General features: G+C 47.1%; 1 protein-coding gene across 2 annotated transcripts in view; it reads right to left on the reverse strand.

Moving 5' to 3' along the window:
- The window catches only part of DDX1 (DEAD-box helicase 1), a 795,552-nt gene extending 779,009 nt beyond the window's left edge, over positions 1-16,543 (reverse strand). Inside the window, exon 1 of one of the 2 annotated variants that reach the window (XM_069605939.1) lies at positions 16,382-16,543. In XM_069605939.1, the coding sequence (XP_069462040.1) occupies positions 16,382-16,397 (16 nt within the window). In that variant the 5' untranslated portion in view covers positions 16,398-16,543. Of the gene's footprint in view, positions 1-15,534; positions 16,052-16,381 lie in introns of those variants that run through there. The other variant, XM_069605941.1, reaches the window with a different exon arrangement.
- Positions 16,544-22,051: the final 5,508 nt, after the last annotated feature.

Consider the following 22,051-nt stretch of genomic DNA (forward strand, 5'->3'; position numbering starts at 1 on the left):
CCGTCTGGGCTCTCGATAGGGCTGGTTCTTAGTTTGAGGTGGTCTTTAGAGATGATGGCTACTCCTCCACCTACTGATTTTGTTCTGTCAGTTCTGAGAATGGTATAGTCTGGGGGAATGGCAATGGAGAGCGAGGGGCCGGATGCTTGGTGGAGCCAGGTTTCTGTCACTATGAATAGGTCAAGCTCTTGCTCAGTAATGAGGTCGTGAATTTCAGTGGCATGAGCATGTATGGAGCGCGCGTTAATGAGGGCTGCTTTGAGGTGTGAGGCCGGAGGTGGCTCTTGGATTGGGGTGGGTGGGCGAGTGTTGGTAGTTTCAGTAGCGTTAGATTGTTGTTTGCTTATGATGGGACTTTTGGGGTGTTTATCTTGAGTTCTTGATAGAGGTATGCCTTCTGTGTTAGCATGATTGGTAAGAGTGATATTACGAGGAGGGTTGAAGGTTCTAGATCTGAGTCTTAGGGTTCTTGATGTGCCTAGAATTGGGATATGATTGGGTTGATTAACTTTGGGTAGTTCTCCCGTAGTGAGATAGGAAGATGTGGAAGTCCGTGATCTGAGTCTGGTGCGTCTAAGTGCACTGAGGACTGGGGTAGTTGTTATAGGTGAAAAGTGAGGTGTGTTGTTGCTTCGTAGCGTTTGGATACATTTGTGATCTGTTAAACTGTTGATCGGAGGGTGCAGGTTGTGGAATGGGTTGGTGCGGGGCAGGAAGGGAGTGGGGCATGGGATGGGATGATGACGGGGGCAGGCTGCTCTGGATAGGCCATTATCGTGGAAAAGGAAGTGGGCACCTGTGCAACGTGTATCAAACGGGATGGCACAGAAGGGGAACATCATGAATAGTAAGCAGCCTTGCATGGTATGGCTTGGTTTGGATAGGGGAGTGGGCAGGTGTTAGCTATCTAAAGTGGGGGTTTCTCTTGTGAGCTGGCTAACTCACTAAGGGGAGAATGAGACTATGCACCTATGTGCAAGGCAGCAGTAGCTGAATCACACGACATTAGTAATAACAAAAAGTGGTTGTGCACCTGTGTGCAAAAGCAACAGTGACTAGGGCTCACAACATCACAATAGGCAAGATTGGATATGCACCTGTGTGCAAATGCAACAGTGACTAGGGCTCACAACATCACAATAGGCAAGATTGGATATGCACCTGTGTGCAAAAGCAACAGTGACTAGGGCTCACAATATCACAATAGGCAAGATTGGATATGCACCTGTGTGCAAAAGCAACAGTGACTAGGGCTCACAACATCACAATAGGCAAGATTGGATATGCACCTGTGTGCAAAAGCAACAGTGACTAGGGCTCACAATATCACAATAGGCAAGATTGGATATGCACCTGTGTGCAAAAGCAACAGTGACTAGGGCTCACAACATCACAATAGGCAAGATTGGATATGCACCTGTGTGCAAAAGCAACAGTGACTAGGGCTCACAACATCACAATAGGCAAAGATTGGATATGCACCTGTGTGCAAAAGCAACAGTGACTAGGGCGCACAACATCACAATAGGCAAGATGTGCACCTGGCAGTGAGGACAATCAGTTACTGGAAGAAGCAATACCCGGGTATGGCTGGCTGGACAGTATAGGCAATCAAGTAACTGAAAGAGTCCTTACTTGAATGTAGGTAGTTCCATCGGCGACAAGAATAGGTCAGCCATATTGGGCTGCGTCAAGTACCCCATGCGTGGCAACGGCGAATGCACGCTTGCGTCGCTGGAGGACCTATCTGTTTCTTTTAGGGGAGTTAGGCTGACATACCTAGTGATAGTCTGGATACAGGCGGCAACGAGTAGGGTCTCTGGCATAAGGCAAGGCAGGCATAGACAGGCTGAGACAGGAAACAGCCTTAGTTCCTGCTGGCCTTCGTTCTGTGGGGCCGGCTCACGCCTCCCGGTGCCCGATTGGCTGCCTTGTAGCCGTCGTCGGCCAATGGTCAGGGATGTCGTCGGAGGGGCCGGTGGAGGTGAAGTCAGCGAGGCAGGGCCGCCATCTTGGAATGGTCGCCACCCGCAGCCTCGGGAATGGTGCCCAGATGGCATGAAGCCACTCACTCCTGCACCGTGCCCAATAAATGAAGGGCTAAAGGAAGTAGACGACAAAAGAAAACCGACGAGACTATGCCAATTGATTCAACCTTTGCGTCCTTGTTCCCCCGGAAAAGTGGACCAGATCTTACATTTTCTAAACTTGGCTAATAAACGCAAACTGGTGGAAGCAAAGTCTAATATTCAATGTGTAGCGCAAGGATCTGTTGATGCCAAATTCAAACCGGATGGCAAGAGTTTGCTGTCCGGGAAAGATGAGCCAGTGTTGCCCTGTTTGACGGGACCATTATGGGCCGACAAATTGGACAGCAAACCGTCTGACTCTACATTGCAGCCTAAAGATTATCATAATAGACAACAATCAGTTAAAAGAAGCAACTGCATGGGTGAGAAGAAGGAGGAAACCTTACGGAGCAAATGCCAGCAAGGTCTACACCGCCTTTTACTTGAGCGTATCGTAACCTCGGATGACTTAATTCTAAACCGCCACAACGTAATTTGGCTGTGCCACTTGATTCCAAGCTTAAGAGCAATTGCTTCCGGAGGATCTCACGATTGTAGAATTCTTTAATGAAAAGAAAAAAGATGCTGTAATACTACATCTTCACTCGAAACTGATAGCCGACGCCCTACATGATGCTGGTCCTGGGCTGATGTCATTAGGGTTTGACATAACTATAGTGGACCAAAGCGCGCGGCTGCCATCAAAAAGAGATAACAGCACTATAACAGAGTCTGAGAGTAATAGAGGTCGATCTCAGGAGCAGAAATCAAGAACAACTGACGCAATGATAAAGGCTCCAATAATGGCTTTACCTTTGTCTGTGGACTGTGCGGCGTTGCCACACAAGGATGAACTGATAAGGATTACAATCAACGGAGCCCGGAGTCCAGCAATGCCAACGGCTCGACAGCATCTAACTCTCCCCATAGCGTGTCCGATTGGTCTTGGCTTGCGGCCACCCTAAATAAGGTGTCAAACACCTAATGCAAGGAAGTGGAGCCCAGAAGTATCTGTACAGTGGCCTTGTGGAATACCAGAGGCTTCAGCCACTTGTTTAAAACCGCATGGGCAAAGAATTTGGATCTTATTTGCATACAAGAAACATGCCCAAGTGAAAGTCCGCTACTTGAAGGATTTGAAATTGCATTCAACCCAGCGATATGTCAGACAAAGGGAAGACCGATGGCTGGCCTATTGACGGCAGTTAGAAAGGCCTCAGGGTTTAGGATAATTGAATCATATAACGTGTCGCCCTACATACAGATAACTACAATAAGTGTCACATAGTCTGTGAATCTCAAGAGTGATCACTTATACATCATTAATGTCTATTGGTATCACCAGGCAAAGGATGCAAAGGCGTTTGCAGATACAGTGACAACAGTGATTGACGAGCTACTTGAAAAGACACAGCCGCTGGACCTGATTCTATGTGGGGACTTAAACATTATATGTCTAAATGAGAAAAATGACCTGGCGCCAAAAGCGACCCAATGGTGTACAGAAATGGAGTCACGCGGAATGTATATGCTGAAAGTTAACACTGTGGGCGACATGCCAGCTCAGACCACATGGAGAAGGCTGAAGCAAACCTCAGTACTTGACTATATATTTGTCAGCGAAAACATCCACAAGAGAGTGTTGCACCTAGACGTTCTTAAAAGGACTCATAGTGACCACAAAATGGTGCAACTCACCCTTGAAAAACAGAATAAACACGTTCGTTCGTACTGGCCACATTCTGTAAGTACTGGGTCTAGCAGGATCCGTTTAAACCTTCTCGTTACCGAAGTAGAGGGGATAACAGCTACCTTTATGGAAAATACAGAGGGCCTCGAATATTAACACCCGTTGTCTAATTTTGAAGAACGTAAACACAACCTAAATCAAGTCGAATTACGACCAAAACATAAATTCGACGTGACTGTTCTGCAACGAAAACGACTGATCAGACAAGAAATAAGGAAGACCAAGGGGCCTGTGAACAAAAATACAAAACAGAGGATAAGGATACTTAAACAAAATTAAAAGAACTGGCTCAAGTCCCATGTGGCAATCATGTTGCAAAATGACGCTGAGAACATGCTATCTAAAATGGAGGGGAAAAAAAAAGAAAAATCAGCAGACTTCTGGAAACTGATAACCAGCAATTTAGCGCCTCAACATGCTCTTCAGGCCATTGCAGTGACCGAAAAAGTATGGGTAGAGTATTACTCAGCCCTATTTAGCAAAGGAGTACCATCGACAGCTTGCGATACACCGACTGCAACTGAATGGGACCTGGAATTTGAGAGAACAGATATCCTACTCGCAATTAAAAGTGTGCGAGAACCTAGAGCCCCAGGTCCGGATGGCCTAACAAACCACGATTAAGCGTAATCCGGACTTATGGGGAGATTTTTGCGTTACCTTATTCAATTGGATTGTTTTGAGTCGCGCAACCCCTAGTTCTTGGAAATGTTCCGTTGTAGTGCCAATATTCAAGAAGGGGGAAATCGATCTAACCCGAGAAATTACAGACCCATAGCACTTCTTGATGTCTTGGGGAAGATATATGCAACACTGCTCCAAAGGAAACTTTTGAAGTGGGCTAAAGACTTCAACCATATTGACCCTAGACAAGCTGGGTTTGTAAGGGGGGGTTGGCTGTGGCCTAAATCTACTTCTACTGAACATCCTAAAGATGGAAACAATCAGACTAAACACCAAGCTGTCTGATAGACCTTTCGCAGGCATTTGACAGTATAAACAGAGTTGTAGTGGAAAAAACTAGCCAAGTGGGAGTGGCCCACGAGCTTAGTGAGTGCAATTCACGAATTGCACACGGAAACCTCCATTAAGATACTTATAGATATGACAGGTACACGGTCTGCTAAAATAAACACACATGGTGTAAAACAGGGGTGCCCTCTGGCAGCAACAATATTTAACCTGTTTATATCAGATATACAAGAAGTTTTTTCTGGTGCAAATAAGTTTCCTCCAAAAATACATGGCGCGCCTATTGACTACCTGGTATATGCCGATGACCTTGTGCTGATAGATCAGACCCCCAATAGGGCTTCAAGGCAAAATGACTCTTATGGACTCATATATAACGTCGAATGGATTGTCTATCAATAACCAAAAATGCGAAATTCTGATCTTAGAAAAGCTACAAGGCGCTTGTGGAAGGGGCAAGAAATTATCCTAGCACATTGCCAAGGACAAAATTCAGCTTGCCAAACACTCGATATATCTGGGCATGAGAATTAGTGCGAGCCAAAACGACGGACCTTAGGTAGAAGCAGTCAAAAAGTAGTGTCATCAGCTAGCATCCCAAGCCTCATTGATCAATAACAGATATGGGAAATTTTCATTAAAACCAATCATTATGTTTTATCAACAGAAAGTGGTACCTATTCTGATCTATGGAGGGGAAAATGCATTTGGTTCCTCGTACGAGCTTTGGAACACACTAGAAAACATCTTTTGGTCTCGAGTGCTGAAATTACCAAAGGGTACATCAACTGTTTGCATACGGTATGAATTAGGGCTGATTTCGATGCACGCTAGAGTTGCATGGAATCTACTAAGCTTATACCGCAAAACAATGTTGAAGGTCCCGGTACCCCAATTTGGTATTCTACACAGGCCTGACTTGGAAAACGCGAATACCATTCTAGCGAAATGGAACTGCCTGTCTCAAGACCTACTGGAAGAATATGATATCACTCTTACTCTGTTATTGGAAAATCCGGAGGCGGCAAAGAAGAAGCTCTGGAGACTGGACTGGATTAAAACCTGCAATCGAAGAGCAAGCTCTACAACAATGCTTGAAGTACCGGGCGAGGCGAAAGCATACGAACACCGCTCTAATTATGTATTGCGCCTTCCAAATCAGCACGCAAGGGCATTATATATGCGATTCAGACTAAATGCCTTTCCGACAAAAGACCGTATAGGAACATGGTCCAAACAAATTAATTTCAACTTTAACTGCCGATTTTGTAACGAGGCCAAAGAAACTTTGAAACATCTGATTATGTCCTGTCCGACTCTGGAGCAACAAAGGGGCCTTAGCTTTGCCCCTGTGATTAATACTCAACGTACAAAGAGCACTGAAGAGTGGTGGAAAATTCTCTTTGAAGGACTTAATAGAGCAGCATTGTTTGCTGTAATAAACATTTTACAAGTCCTAAAAACTCGGCTGGAAGAACAAGAAAAAAAACTTAAAAGTGACAGTCAAGTACTGTATGAGATGAAAGGAAGGTTGCTTTTCTCTTGTTTTAAAGATGGTCAGTCACAAGGAGGGCGGGAGGGGGGAAAGGGCTAATCGTAATGGAGTGATGTGTGCAGTTATGTCTCTTTTTTTAAAGGTTGAATAAACCAATAAAAAAATATATATATTTCACAAAGTATGAATAAAAGTATAACAACCCTTGGGCCTTCCATTAGTCCGCCTTTGGCAATATCCGTTGGACTTGTATTGCTTAATTTCTGGTTTCTCTTGGCTTGGGGAATGGTTGTGTGCGTTAACTTTTAACAATGTTGCCCCATCAAATTGTTGAACTCTCCATAAACTCACATGCTTAAATGTACAGTCATTTGGCTTTAACAAATATGATGGCTGCTTTCTGATAGTTTGGTATTCAAAATTACTGCCAACACATCTTCCACTCATACGCAAGTGAAAATGCCTGCCCTGAACACACAAGCAGTTTCAACTTGTGAACTCACCAGGTAAGTTGCACGCTGCCGATCCTCTCGGCGTTCGCAAGTCTTCTGCTGCAGTGGCTCCTCGCGACTCAGCGAAAAGCTTCTCCTGGGCCACCCTTGCCCGTGCCACTCATTACTGGAGCTTCCCCTTTGCTCTGGAGACTCTCGTGCACACCAGCCACCGGCGACCTCTCGAGAGGGAAAACTTGCCTCACTGCTTTCGCTTCCCCGACGCATAGCCTCTGCACAATAAATCTTCAAAGGGCAAGCGTTCCTTTTGCACACTTCCCATTACACGACCTCTGCAATTGGACAGCTGGAGGTATAGACCATTTTCAGACTCTTTAGCTTCCTCAATGGTCCCGGGGTCACTCTCCATCAGTCCAGATTTCGGCTGCATGCACAGTCTGCACTGCTGCTCACTCAGCTCCTCTCCTTTTCCTTCTAATAACTGCACCTGAGGGAGGCCTTTTAAGCCTCCCAGTCTCCTTCAGGTGTGGTTCATTTACACCAATTAGCTGCCCACCCCTGCCCCTGCAGCCTTGTTCCACTTCAGCACTCTCTCATCCCAGTGGACTGGCCAGCTCTCTAATGGACTGCCTGGCTCCAACAGTCACCATTTTCGAGTTAACTTGTTCGTCCTGGTAGATCGCCTGTCACCGCCCGACCGTGGTAACTGCCATTGCAACTTGTCTTCATCTCCTTGGAGGTGGTCTGCTTCATCTTTTGTTCATTTAGGCGTTCGACTGGAAGCCTACCCGATGCCCAGAATTGACGAACTGATAGAGAAACTGGGTTCAGCCTCATTTCTGAGCACCCTGGATTTAACCAAAGGATATTGGCAGATTCCCCTCAACCAAGCAGACCAGGAGAAAACCGCCTTTTCGACACCTCAAGGCTTGTTTCAGTTCACTGTCCTACCCTTTGGTTTGCATGGGGCACCGGCCACATTCCAGGCATTAATGGATAAAGTCTTGAGACCACACCAAGAATATGCTGCGGCTTACTTGTATGACAGTGATCTTCAGCCATGCGTGGAACGAACACCTGGCACATTTGACCCAAGTAATACAATCATTAAAAAGAGGCTGGTCTGCACATTAACCCAAAAAAGACTAAACTGGCAGCACACACAACCAAATACTTGGGGTATGCAGTGGGTGGAGGGGTGATAACCCCCCTTATGGACAAGATTCAAGCCCTACAAAAGCTTAGGCCTCCCGAAACTAGGAAAGAAATTCGAGCCTTCTTGGGGTTTGTGGGGTATTACAGGAGATTCTTACCACACTTCTCTACCATAGCTGCACCGCTTACAGATGCGCTGAAAACCAACCGTCCCCTACAGATCACCTCGGAGGCAGTGCAAGCATTTCAGACGCTGATCCGGATGATTTCCACAAAACCTGTTCTCCATTGTCCTGACTTTTCAAAGGAATTCTATTTGCAGGCGGCTGCCTCGGGATGTGGTTTAGGAGCAGTGCTGTCCCAGGGGACGGAGCAAAACCTTTGCCCAATAGTCTTCATCAGTAGGAAGTTACTTCCACACGAGATTCCATACTCAACGCTGGAGAAGGAATGCCTGGCCATAAAATGGGCTGTGGAGTCTCTCCGATATTACCTACTGGGTAGACGGTTTACCATTTTTACCGATCATGCACCCCTAAAATGGTTGGCTACACAAAAAGACTCAAACCATGGAGTTCTGAGATGGTTTTTGACGCTACAGCCTTACCAGTTCGTGACTGTGCATAAACCAGGAAAATATCAGATGGTGGCTGATTACTTGTCACGTGCCATGGACCTGCCCGAACAGGCATGGGTCCTGGGGGGGGGGGTGGGGGGGGGCAAAGTATGAGGTGGAAGCAGTGGCAGCCGCCCTGGATACTGAGAGAAAGGAGGAGGTTGCGGAAGGGGCCCGTCAAGTGCTGGCCATCAATGAAAAGAGACAGACTACAGATCCCAGAATGCCCCACGAAATACTGCATCAGGGGTGAGGCACATCGATGGGTAAAGAAAGGAAAAAGAGGAAAGGGAGAACCGGGTTTCCTTATGTTAAAACCGCCCGAACACAAACAAAGTACAGGGTTAACCCACAGTGGACAGAGCAGGGAGGTGGTGAGGAATCAGAGTCAGGTGTGTTAAAACCGTTGCTGAGAACACGTGGGGCTGATTACGGGGGAGGGGCCGGACATGGGATAAATGCAACTTCAAGAGACTCAGGAGGCGTTTTATCTTGCAGGAGCAGCGCGTGGCAAGAGACGCCGCACCCGAGTGGAGTGAGACCAGCCAAGAATACGAGTGGGCTTACTAGTAAGAAGCGGAAAGTCCACAGAGTGACGCCGTACCCGGTCCAAGGCTCAAGACATTCCAGTGGAGACAAACGGCCTCCGAAGAAAAGGATTCGGAGGGGTGAAGTGTGTACTATTGCCATTTGTTATTTTGTTTTCATGGCCGGCGGACAGGTTTGAAGGGTGAAAGCCTGTAATCGCCTGGCTGTTATTTTGGAACTAATTAAGCCCAGCAGCGGAAGGTACAAATAAAGCAAGGCACAACGCCTGTGCCTATGAGGTGAAAGGAACCGTCATCATTTGGCTGAAGTTATTGATCTGTGACCAGTAATAATTGTGCAATAAACCGCTGTGAAAGGAAATCCTCGTTTGTCTCCAGCTGACTATATAACAGGCACGAAACACTATTTTGTTGTATAGGTGCCTTACAAATACCCAATAAATTAAAATATGACCCCAAAAAAAAAAAAATAACACAGGTTTTGCACTATTGATACTAATATGTTCACATTTCACTCCCATTATAAGCATGCCTTTGGCAAACGATGCAAGGTACCATTTCACGTTCTTTTTTTGTTCTGATGTGAAGTCTTGAAAGACAGCCTACAAGCCATTTTTTTTATAATGTTGTGGAATTGCATTCTGGCATTTTTAGTATTTAAGATGGGGTGAAAATAATGCAACATTTGTACTCTTTGTTTAACATACTTCTATAAGGATTCCTATATTGCTGGAGTACTTTAATTATGACTTTTCAAGTTCGATTTATAAAACAGACTATTGTTCAAAGCCAAATGTCGTGAGGAGAAGGGGAAAGGATCAGAGGGAAAGTTTATTGTTATGATTTGCCAGGTCCATGGATGTGGGAAGAGAGGTTGCAGGACTGAAGATGTCCTACCTAGGCCTGTGCTGATTTTCAGGGTACAAGTTGCGATTACATGTGCATTGACAGCATCTGCCCACGTTTCTCCTTTGCCAAATCCATCACCCTGGGGTGTTTTTGAGGTCCGCATTCAAAAATACTTGTTTGCACAAGTTTCACACCAGGATTTTAACCCACATGAAAGTGTCTCCAAAGTACACGTCTTGTATTGGTATTTTCGAATATTTCAATTTAGATTTTTTAGATAAAAAAGTTGCACATCTTTTTTGATTTATTTTGTGAAAAACAATGTTCATTTCCATTTTGAATGCTCTTCTATTAGGAAAGGCCAGTTGAATTGAATTTAGCATTTTCACTTTAGGATACGTTCAGTCCCTGTCCGGTTATGATCCCCAACACTTTTTTCTGGACTGCAACCCTATTGATAACATTTGAATATCTGCGGAATTGCTTGCTCCGACTGCCTTAGCACCTTTCTGGTAAATAGGCCTAGTTACAATTGCACTATCCTGCAGCAAAAGCACTCTGCCCTGTCTGTCTCTGGGCCAATCCCTGCCCTTACATCCTTGGAACATGCAGTCACATTATGTATGTTTGTATTACTTACTAGTGATCTTCATCACTCTTTGTCCTGCTCTTCCTTATCACAGAACTTTCATTTGCAGTAGCCATCTCTACAAATGACTAGGTTGGCTACTCCGAAATAAACCTAACTCCGGATATTGCTACAACCGTAATATTGACAGTTAAAATCCAAATATAGAATGTAGGTTATTGGATCCCAACGGATATTAATGACCAATTTTGTGACATAATTTTCTGCGATGCAAGGAAAGGTGCCCCATACATGGCTCAGCCCTTTGGGGGGCGGGGAGGGGGGGGATTTAACCAATCCACACAGGTACATTGGCTGGTGGTGCAGGCGCATTGCGTAACTTACTGATATGGTGTAGCTGGGCTCCCACTACATCTTAAACTGGAGAAAACCGTAGTGGGGCGTGCAGATATGAAACCACTGACACTGGACTTCATGAGTGCTCCTTCAACCCTGTGCAGACCACGCTGTTCCCCTCAAGGGCCATTTTTGAAAGAACGGGAGCAACATGTACGTACTATGGATGCCTCCCCGATGATGCTCTGGAATAGGCTAGAGTACCACTCAATAGGGGACTTATTTCCAAATGGAAAGTTCCTGACAATGCAAACATGGCCGGAGGCACAGGGTCACAACCACGGAAATACTCCAGTTTTATAGACTAAGAGCTGCAGTGCAACAACGATGGGAAGGTTACTTGCTAAAACCCACTGGGAATGATTTGCTGGTCCTCAAATACAACTCGTACGGCTTCCAGAGAATAGTTGCCTCTTTATACACTAGAATATTAGATAGAACCCTTATGAAAAGTGCTAAGGCTCGCGATAAACGGACAGCTAAACTGGAGTTGGACGGGATGTGGAAGAACATGTGTTTATTTACTAAATCAGTTTCCATTAATAAGAGGTTCAAATTGATACAGTATACGATCGCACATGTTACACTACACACACCACGAGCACTGCAGAAAATATACCCGGCCTGGGGGGGCAGGGTGGCGTTGCCAAAGATGTGGCCAAGATAGGGATGGCTATATACACGTTGTGGAACTGCCCCGGGCTGGTGACCTTTTGAGAACAGAAGTACGACACCGTTTTAGGTGGTGAACAGGCGATTGTAAGGGTCACCTGTGAGTGCTTTGTTTGGTGTGTGGGTGGGGATCCCGGAGAAGCAACTGAGGGCCTTTCTAAATGTGGGGTATTTGCTGGCAAAACGCTGCATTCTTCCGCGATGGCAATGCCAATCGTCTCCAAGCAGGCAAGAATGGTTAAGGGACCCAACATGGGTTAATGAATGTGAGGATACATCTATTGCTATACAGCCATCAAAATCACGTCCTAGGGATGTATGGATTGAGCTTCAGACGTTCCTTACCAAAGACTAAATGCATAATCTGAGTTACTGTAGACGGCAAGTCAGCCAATACGTGAAGCCTGTGCAACAACAATACAATGTACACATGTAGCAAGATTTACGATGTATGCTTAACATGTATATAAACAAAGTGCTTTTTTTTTCCAAACACGCTGTGCACGCCACACTTGCAGGTCCAATCAGAATACTCTGCATCTACAAGATATTTGTATTTGCTTTTTATTTATGAATACCAAATTGATATGGAAATTGCAGGTACAGAAGAGAAAGAAAACCAATTACAAAAAACAAAACGTACGAGAAATGATCATGGCCAGATATGTTCTATTCTTTACTTTTGAGTAGCGCTCATTGCCCCATTTACTACTTCTTGTTAGGCTGAATGGGGACTTTTAGGTGGTGGGATATTCCTACACACATACAAGTCTTACTACCTCTACGTCCTCTTCCTTGTCCCAGTACTCACTTCAGTTTTTACCTTTCCATTCAGAACCAATTCTGATTTTTGTACCCCTACCCCACGGTGTACCCCCCCCTCACAAACTCAATCCTAACAGTGCGAGCCTTCCCTCAGGTACACAGTGAAAACAAAAATGTAGTCAGTGAAAATGTCATGGTGAAAATACCTCTACAGTGAAAATGTTGCCAAGCAAAATGTAGTCAATAAATGCAGCTGAAAGGTAGCCAGAAATGTGGTACTGCTCGAAGGTTGTTGGGGTTAAGGAAGGTTTTGTGGGCTTGTGATTGCCTGTGACTGGGTAAGTGTTATGATAGGGGTCATGGTAATGCTAGGGCTAAGAGTAATGCTGTGGATAAGTGTTAAAGATAGGGAAGTTGGGGAGGGCTGTGGATGTTGGCTTAAGATAGGGGGTTAGAATAAACCTAGTGGTTAGAGCAAAGTAAGCATTAGGGTAAGTGTTAGAGTTGCAGGTAGGGTAAGGCAAGGTTAGGATTAGAGCAAGGGTTTGGGCAACAGCTATATCACTTCTGGAGAGCTGGGTTGGAGTTCAGTTCACTGTTAATTTTCCATTGGTTTTGTATTTAGTAACATGCAAATAAAAGGCTCGAGTACGCTGAAGGTTAGTGTTCTGTAAGAGTGCAGCATAACAATTAGAGCTAGCAGAAGGTTAAGTAAGGGTGATTGTGGAGGCTTTATTAAAGGTTTGGGTCATCGTTAGGGTTACAGCATTGTACTGTTGTGCATTTACAAATTGTTTTTGGTGACCTTATTACTGGCAACACCTTTACAATGATTGTATTGAACAACAACATTTTTGAAAACTACTTTTTGCTGGCTACATTTTCATAGGACATGTTCACAAAGAACCTTCCCTTATTGCTGGGCTCAAGGACAGGTGAGGAGATTGACCAAAATCACAAGGAGGCCTGTGGAGAAGAGTCTAAATGGGATATTAACAGTAGGCTTGGTGGTTGCTGCCCAAAAGGAGGTTTCTTTGCTTGAAAAAAGTGGCCTGGCATTCTTATATCTTAGGGTACACCACCCTCTGCTGGTCCGCTACTGTTGGTATGAAGCACCATTGCTTTAAGTGAGGTCAGAAAACAATGGGCTGCAACCTAAATTATGGGCGTGGCCTGAAGTGTCCACAGAACAATAAAAAGAGAAAAATGTCAGGTTACCTTTTTTTTTTTATTATTGTCTCGCACTGGGAATTCAAGCACTGCCAGCGACACGCCAGTGTCGAATTACACGGTGCTATTTTCATTGGTACTCAATTCATTTGGTTTCATTCAATAGACTGTAGAGCAGTCAATTGAATGAAACCAATGAAATCGGGCACCTGCGAAATAGCAGTGCGATGTGACGCCGTGCTAGGGATTCCAACCCGAACCCTGCCGCTGACAACCAGTGTTGCAGCTCACTGTCATAGGTGCACAATCTCTTGTTTTATACAACAGACTGCATGACGCTAAGCATGTTATGGGCTGAGCAGTCGATGAATGAAACAGACGAAATCAACCAACTAAATAACAGCACAGTGCAACGTGGCACTAGCTGGTCACTGGCAGTACGTGGGTTCAAATCCTGCACAGGGCTGACAAGGGTAAGGAGAACCTGGCTCGATCATGGTTTTGGGAGATTGCTGGGGTTGAGCCCCAGCTAACTTAAAGTACTGGGAAGGACCGCATTCCACAACAAAATGGTGCTGCTGAAGAAAAGAAACCACCAAGACGTTCCTTCTGCTGCTAGAGTGTTGAAGGGAGCAGTCTGACAAAACAAGTTGGTGTGTGTGCGTGTGCGCGCCCAGGGATAAAATACTGTGAAAAGTATCTCCTCGCAAACATTCTGTAATAGGTTGGTAACCTTAAGTAGGCTAGATGCACGAGTTTCAAGGCCATGATCAACGGGGCACTCTCTGAAGCCAAAGGCCTTGAAACCCATGCATCTGCAACTTTCCTCCACCATTTAATTTGTCGGTTATTTTCCCCCTCTTGTTCTTCCTAGACAGTGATAGGATTTTTCATGTTTTCTGTTAAGCACCTACTAAACTGCCTGGAGGAAGCAGTTGCACCTCTGAGATATTATAATGGCCTATTACCAAGGACAAGGGCTCGGAAAGTGGATTACTACATAGAAAACACACAAAAAATGTGCCACTGACCCGCAGCCCATCACAGCGAAGACCCTGTGAAACCAGCCCTACTGTGACACGTTATGTTATTGTGCATTTATATAGCGCCTTATGTACCATTGGTATGGTCTCAAGGTGCTGGTAGGTTGAACGCCCTCGGGAACCGAAGCTCAAGTCAGTAGAGTCAAAAGGTGTGTGTGAGCACTGGATATGTGTGCAGCTGGTGTAGCATTCGTGTGAAAGCTGCTTCTTAGCGGTAGGTGTGGTGGTTGAGAGATCAGGAGTATGCGTTTGTTCTGGCAGGTTGTAATCCAGGCCGATTCTGGCTGCGTTGGGCCTGAGGAGAACGCCTAGGCTGGAGGGTGTGTAACCAGCAGTGTTTAGTTAGGGTGATGGGGAGTATGAGGCAGATGATGGTATGAGAACAGCTATACCGAATGGTGTCATAGTATCGCTGTGTTCTATTTGAGTGGTGGTGCAAAGAAGAGAGTAAGCGTAGAGATGTGAATAAGGCAGTTTAGGCCTCTTGTGATCGACCCCACTCCAATAGTTCCATGTGCTCCATCCGTTCCATGTACTCCAACTGTTCTGTGCATTACGACCGTTTCAAGCGTTCAGACCGTTCCTTTCAATGCTCTTTGAGACGTTCCATGCCCTCCAAACCATTCCATGTAAGTCACGCCAGTATATGGACTTGCATCCGTTCCATGTACTTCAACCTTTTTATGAACTGCTCATTTCATTCGTGCTACCCACGTTATCCTTTCTCCATGCATCCTCCATCCACATACGTCATCTTCACATGTTCCATCCACTTCACCCACTTCACCCGTTCCATCTACATACTATATACCCTTTCCGTCCACATATTTCACCCGTTCCACCCACTTCATCTGTTCCACCCACAATACTTCACCCGTTCCAAACTCATACTTCAATCGTTCTATTCAATATATTTGACCCATTTTGTCCTCATACTTCACCCGTTCCTTACTCAAGCCCACACAGACCAAGAAGAATCAAAAAGAAACCAACCTTTGCAAGGAAACCGTGCTCTGTGTGGGTGCGTGTGATTCCCTTGAAAGGATAACGACCAATGAGAGACACAGAGCTGCCCAGCCTCCAGTTTCTGGTCTCTGTGCTAGTAGGGATCTTCCATTCAAGATGGAGAAAAAACACAGCACCCAACCTTTTGTGTCACCAAGGCGGGTGAAAACACCCGATTTTCTTTTTGGCGGGTGAGAGGCCACATAAGTGAATGGGCATACGAGGGACTTGGTGGGTTCAGCTGGTTGCTTGCTTAACAAAAGGATTTTAAGTTCCTTCTTGGAATATAGTAAAGAGCAAACTGGGTGCATAGCCAGGCTTCACCTCTTGGCTAACCACGTGACCCCAGGCAAATTATTTTCTGTCACTCATGTGCCCTGGCTGCCAAAAGTGGGTCGCCAGGTATGTTTGTATATTTTATTGCGGGGCGGGTGCCTAATATATGGGTGTCGTGGCTGAAGAGGTTGCAGGGCGCCGTAAGTCAATAACCTTTCGCTGGCTCTCTGTTTGGCGCACGTAACATGCGTGAGGGACCTATCTTTCACCTGTATGAGCCATAGTGTGCCAGATGGCTATACAGGCAAGACAAGCACTTCTTTTAATCGACTGCCTCTGCCGCTTGCCACGCAAGCTGATTTGCGCCAATGTTCTAACACAGAATAGTAACATTTAAACCAAAGAGCCTGGTTACAAGTTTGTAAAAGACAAGTTGCACCGGTCTCCAAGCCAAATGCAAATTATCTATTACCAGCGGTATTGAGACCTTTCATATAAATCTCTGTGCGCAAAATGTGAGATCGCCGACATTTAACGCGAGGGCTGGCCCGGTTCTTACCTCCGTAAGCCGCCATGATGTCAGTGCAGGCGCTGCTAAGTGTGAACCCAGAAGCAGAATTGCACACATGAAGAAATGGGCAAAATGGCCTCTTCCCTTTAGCACCACCTCACCGGCAACTAGTATTCTCCGCGGCCATATTGGAATGACTGTGGCTGCTTTATATAATAACCACAACATCGAGTCGTGCCTCTGTGTACAAATGTTTATTAACAAAATATATATAACCTCAACCAAAGTAGTATTTACCTGATGATGATTCTAATGAAAACATTTGTATAATACAATAACATGTATAGTTAATTAAACTCAGCATGTGTACTGCGATTACTGTGTGCTCCATATCCTTAATCATGACTTTTCGATGATATTTTAAGACAATGTCACTTGACGAATAAAAGAACAGCTCCGTGGATCGTAGCCGGCCAACGTAAAACGATCCCCTTGCTAAAATGTCCTTCAAGTAATGAGAGATGGCAGACGATCTTTGCGCCTATTACGTTTTCTGTTTCTAAATCTACCCTTCTGTGAATTGTAGCAATAAAGAGAACGTGCGTGTGTTCTTGTTTTGTTATTTTTTTTTATATTGAATACAGAACTTACAACCACAGGATCCCCTAAATGAAACTTAAAGACCACATTCAATCATACCTGCCTACGTTTGAAAATCAAAATTTCTGAGATTTATGCCCCGCCCACAGTCACACAAAACTCCGCCCATTTTCACATGGCTCCGCTCACATGTTAAAAAGGTAAAATATCAAAACTCTGTTGTAATGTGATGTGAAGTCAGAAATTTGCAGTTCAAAGTGAAATGTGCATATTTCATTAAATTGCCTTTTCACAACCACCCAAATTGCATAGGAAAAAAGGCATCCGCCTTCCATAAAATCAACACGTTATAATGTGCACATGTAAACTCCAAGAACCAACACAGGTTTTCCCTGAATTGTGCAGTACTGAAATTGGACATTTCAACGTAGTTGTATTTCATCAGTGTTGAGTATCGTGGGGGTGTTGGGGGGGCCCCACGCAGTCACACACACACTCGCTCCTCATACGTCCAAGGAGCTACGCCGGAGACATGTGGATGGTTTGGGTCCCTGGCGCGAACTGCCGCACGGGCCGTGTTTATTAACACTGCGCATGCGTGAGCCTCCTTCTGGCTCACGCATGCGCCCAACAGCGTATTACTACGCAACATCCCTTCTTTTCCCCCCGAAACAGAAAACATGAACAAACATAGAATTAACAGTGCTCAAATACAACTTAAACTCTTAGTGTATCACTGATCACGAAGCAGGGTCCATAAGGAAGTCTTGGAACCTCTGCGGCGGCCTGCGCCCCGCCCGGCTCGGGTACCTGCGTGCTTCATCCTGAGGTACATCGGGCGTCCCCTGAGTCTCGGGCGGTTCATCGTGTCTCAGTGTTGACTCGGCATTCTACTCCGGGTCGGGTGTGACTGTCTCCTCCGAGCTCGCAGTTGCGATGCGCTTGAAGAAGGACACGTTCCTGGTGACAGTCCCTCGTGCATTGGCGGCGGTGACCATAGACCCTTTGACGTGCGTCACCCCGAGTGGCTGCGTCTCATATGGTAGTGACAACTTTCCTTCCGGCCTTCTGTTTCGCACTAGCACGGTGTCTCCCACAGCAATGTCTTTCTCTGGGAGCCTCCTCCTGGTGGTCTCTCTTTCATTCTCAGTGGCTCTCTCCGCTTGCACCTGCTCATTATTGATCTCTCCCGGATGTCGACCTTCGATTTCTGGTAACAATCCTCTTGGCACCCGTTTGAAGAGCGCCTCCGCCGGGGCGACCCCAGTGGACTGATGCGGGGTCGAGCGGTACTCTCGGAGAAATTCAAACAGGTTACGTCTTAGATCTTCCCCTCCATTCATTGATATGCAGAACACCTTGTTGAGCGTTCGCATAAATCGCTCTACCTCCCCATTTGCTCTTGGCCAGAGGGGTGTGACCTTACGATGTTTTATCCCTCTTTCTTCACAGTAGGTTGCAAACTGCTGCCCTTTGAACGGGGCACAGTTGTCCGAGCACAACTCCCTTGGAAACCCATGCGTGGCAAACATTTTCTCCAACGCCATGATGGTGTGTCCGCTGGCTGTGGACTCGTCCAGCTCAACTTCGGGATATCGTGACCACTGATCGGTCACCACCAGAAAGTACATTCCCCGGCCTGTGGACCCAAAATCGGCATGTACTGTCCCCCATGGCTGGTCGCTCCTTACCATTGCTTGGATCGGCGGCCCTCTTTCCACTGGACTCGCAGCTTGGCAGGGAATGCAGTTCTTCACAAACTCCTCCACTCTGCTTTCCAGCTCCGGGAACCAGACCTTTAATCTCAGACGAGCTTTCATCTTGGCCATCCCCTGGTGGCCATTATGGGCGAGATGTAGGACTTTGTCAACTAATGTTCTCGGGATCACAATCTGGTGACCCCTCAGCAGGAGGCCGTCATCCGCCACCGTCAACTCGTGCCGCGCCTTCCAGAGGGCTTGCAGGTCCTTTTGAGCCCCTATGATCCTCCTGGAGTTGTCTTGCAGGACCTCACGCCACTCCCCACTCGCTATCGCCTGTCTGATTTTGGTGAACGTTTCGTCCCTGTTGGATTCCTCTGCAATTACCTGGCGGGCCAGGGCAATGGGCAGCGCAGATTCGACAGCCAGGTGTACGGCCTCTACGCAGTCGGCCACTTCAATGGAGTCTCGGAGCCTCCCCGAGCGCGGGTGGCGGGACAGATAGTCTGCCGGGTTAAGTGTTCCTGGGCGATACAGTAGTTTGACCCCGTACTCCATTAGCGAGAGCATCCATCGTTCAATGCGAGGTGGTGGTTTGGACGAGGTCCCTGATAGAATTGGGATTAGGGGCTTGTGATCCGTCATCACGACAACCGGTTTCCCCAGAATGTAAATGCGGAAATGTTTGCACCCCCACAGTATGGCCAAGGCCTGCCGCTCGATCTGAGAGTATCTCCTCTCGGTCTCGGTGAGGGCTTTGCTGGCATAAGCGATGGGCCTCATGGTTCCTTGATTGTCCGCCTGCATAAGAACTGCTCCCAGGCCCACGGGGCTGGCGTCGACCACAATTTCAGACTCCCGGTCCGAGTTGAAATAAGCCATGGTTTCTTGCCCTGATAGGGCGCTCTTAATGTCATCGAACGCCCGCTGCTCTTTTCCACTCCAGTTCCATGCGACGTCATTCCTGGTGAGCGCTCTTAAGGGCTCTGATAGCGAGGCTAGGTCACGGATGAAGCGACCGCAATAGTTCACCATCCCCAGGAAGCTTCTAATCTCCGCTGGAGATGTCGGTGGAGCGGCTTCACGGATGTCCTTCACTTTCTCTGGATCAGGGGAGATCCCTCCAGCATGGAAAACGAAACCAAAGAACTCCAACCTGTCTTTCAGAAACTCATACTTTTCTTTGTGTAGTGTTAGACCTAGAGTGCGCAGCCTTTCCAGGGTGTTCTCTAGGCGCTTCAGATGTTCTGCCTCCGATCGGGCAAAGACCAGGATGTCGTCCGACATGTTGATCACTCCCTTGAGTCCTGACAGAGCTCCCCTGATGGCATTTTGGAAGACTTCTGCCGCGGAAGAGACTCCAAAGCTGAGCCGCTTGTATTGATATAACCCCTCATGAGTCGTGAAGGTCGTAATGTATCTGGACTCGGGGTGTAACTCTAACTGGTGATATCCAGATTGTAGGTCCAGTTTTGAGAATACTTTCGCTCCCTGGAGTTCCCCGACGATATCATCTAAGGTGGTCGTGATGTGGCGTTCCCTCTTGATGGCTACATTGGGTAGCCTCATGTCCACGCAGATGCACACTGCGCCTGGCTGTTTAGGCTTCGGGCCACTACAATTGGGGAGACCCAAGGGGTGGGGCCTTCCACCTTTTCGATGATGTCTCGGTCAATCAGGGACTGCAACTCTTTCTCCACCTGTGCTCTCAGATGGAACGGGATACAGCAGTGTTTGAGAGCTGTTGGTCTCACTGACCCGTCTATGTGGAGGCGTATTGGATCAGCTTTCAGTTTTCCTATGCCATTGAAGATTGTCTCGAACCGTTGCAGTAGGTTTTCCAGGTCGGCGCAGTACACCGCAAATGAGAAGTGGACAATGTTTAGCGCTTCAGCGGCGGTGCAACTAAGGAGTGAGTGTGGGCTCACACCTGTGACGAAGAATCTTGCTTTGATTCTGGTCTGTCCATGAGTCACTGGTGCTACGAATACCCCCTGGATGGGGAACGGAGTGTGTCCACCATAAGCATATATGCGTGCCGTGGATTCTGCCAACCCTGGTGGGCCAGGCAACGCGTTGTAATGTTCAGTCGCTAGCATACAGATGGACGCTCCAGTGTCTATCAGGACCGGCGTGGGTGTTTCCCCAATGTTCACTGTGCATATGGGCTGGCGCCGTTTTCCTGGGCCTTTGGCGATACTGGAGATGAAGAAGATTTCGTCCTCCTCTTCCTCTTCTTCTGCGATGTTCAAATCTTGCATGCCCTGTTCAATGGACGACACACCCCGTATCCTCCTAGAGGTGCCTCGGCCAACTCTCTCGGGACCTCTTGACGCTGCGACTGGTGTCGTTGCCCTGCACACTCTCGCATAGTGTCCCGGAGTGCCACATCTGCCGCAGGTTCCTGATTTGGCGGGGCACTCGCCTACATGTGGCAGGTCATATCCGCAGTATTGGCATGATGGAGCATTGCTGTGACCTGTGGGTGGGTCTCCATCTCTTGGCGCCCATCTTGCCTTCCCTGGTGCATAGCGACCGACTGCAAAAGCTTCTTCCTCCTTCTTTACATGAGTAGCTGCGTCCATCTTTGCCCCCCTGGCATCAGCCAGTTCATATGCTCTCCCCATGTCTAGGATTTGTTGTAGGGTTAGCCCAGGTTCTCTCAAAACCTGCCTCTGCAGTTTTCCGGAGCTGCACCTTTGCAGCAACTGGTTACGAACCATCTCTTCTTCGTTACCCCATCTACAGGAGCTTGCTAGGTGTCGGAGTCGCGCACAGAACTTGTCCAATGATTCATCTTCTCGCTGCTTCTCCGCGCACATGACAAACCTGTCAAAGTCTACGTTTGCCATGGGGAGGAAGTAATCCCTGAGTGCTTGTTTCACTGCAGCGTAGGTGGCCACAGGGATGGTCAGCGAGTCATAGATCTTGTGTACCTCCACCCCTGCCGAGTATACCATGATGGCGATCTTCTCTGCATCTTCTGTGACCCCCGCGGACGTGAAAAACATTTCTAGCCGTTTCACCCACAGGAGCCATTTTGGACCCAGCTTAGATGGAGGGCCTGTGGTATCAAATTCAGGCATGGGGCTTAGCGTGCTGTTCATCCTGCGTGGGATGGGGGCAATTGCACCATCTAGGTAATCTTCTTCCCCCATCTTGGTGAATAGCACTCACCGGTCCTTGCTGGACACCTTCTGTGGCTGCTGGGCTGGTGTGCTGAGTCCCCTTGCGATGTGGTGCTCTTCCTGCACCCTTTTCTCCTCCTGGTCCCCTGTGCCACAGCCCTGTAAATGTAAGGGCTGTGGAATTTCCAAAAATTGCTGCTGGGCAAAGCAAAAGTGCAAGTGGCGCACGAGCACCCTCACGGGCCGCTACCACTGCCTTTCACGTGTTGACCAAGATGGCCGCCGGCCAT

Source organism: Ambystoma mexicanum, chromosome 4p (assembly GCF_040938575.1).
Source record: "Ambystoma mexicanum isolate Mex_15411 chromosome 4p, UKY_AmexF1_1, whole genome shotgun sequence".
In the NCBI taxonomy this organism is placed as follows: Eukaryota; Metazoa; Chordata; class Amphibia; order Caudata; family Ambystomatidae; genus Ambystoma; species Ambystoma mexicanum.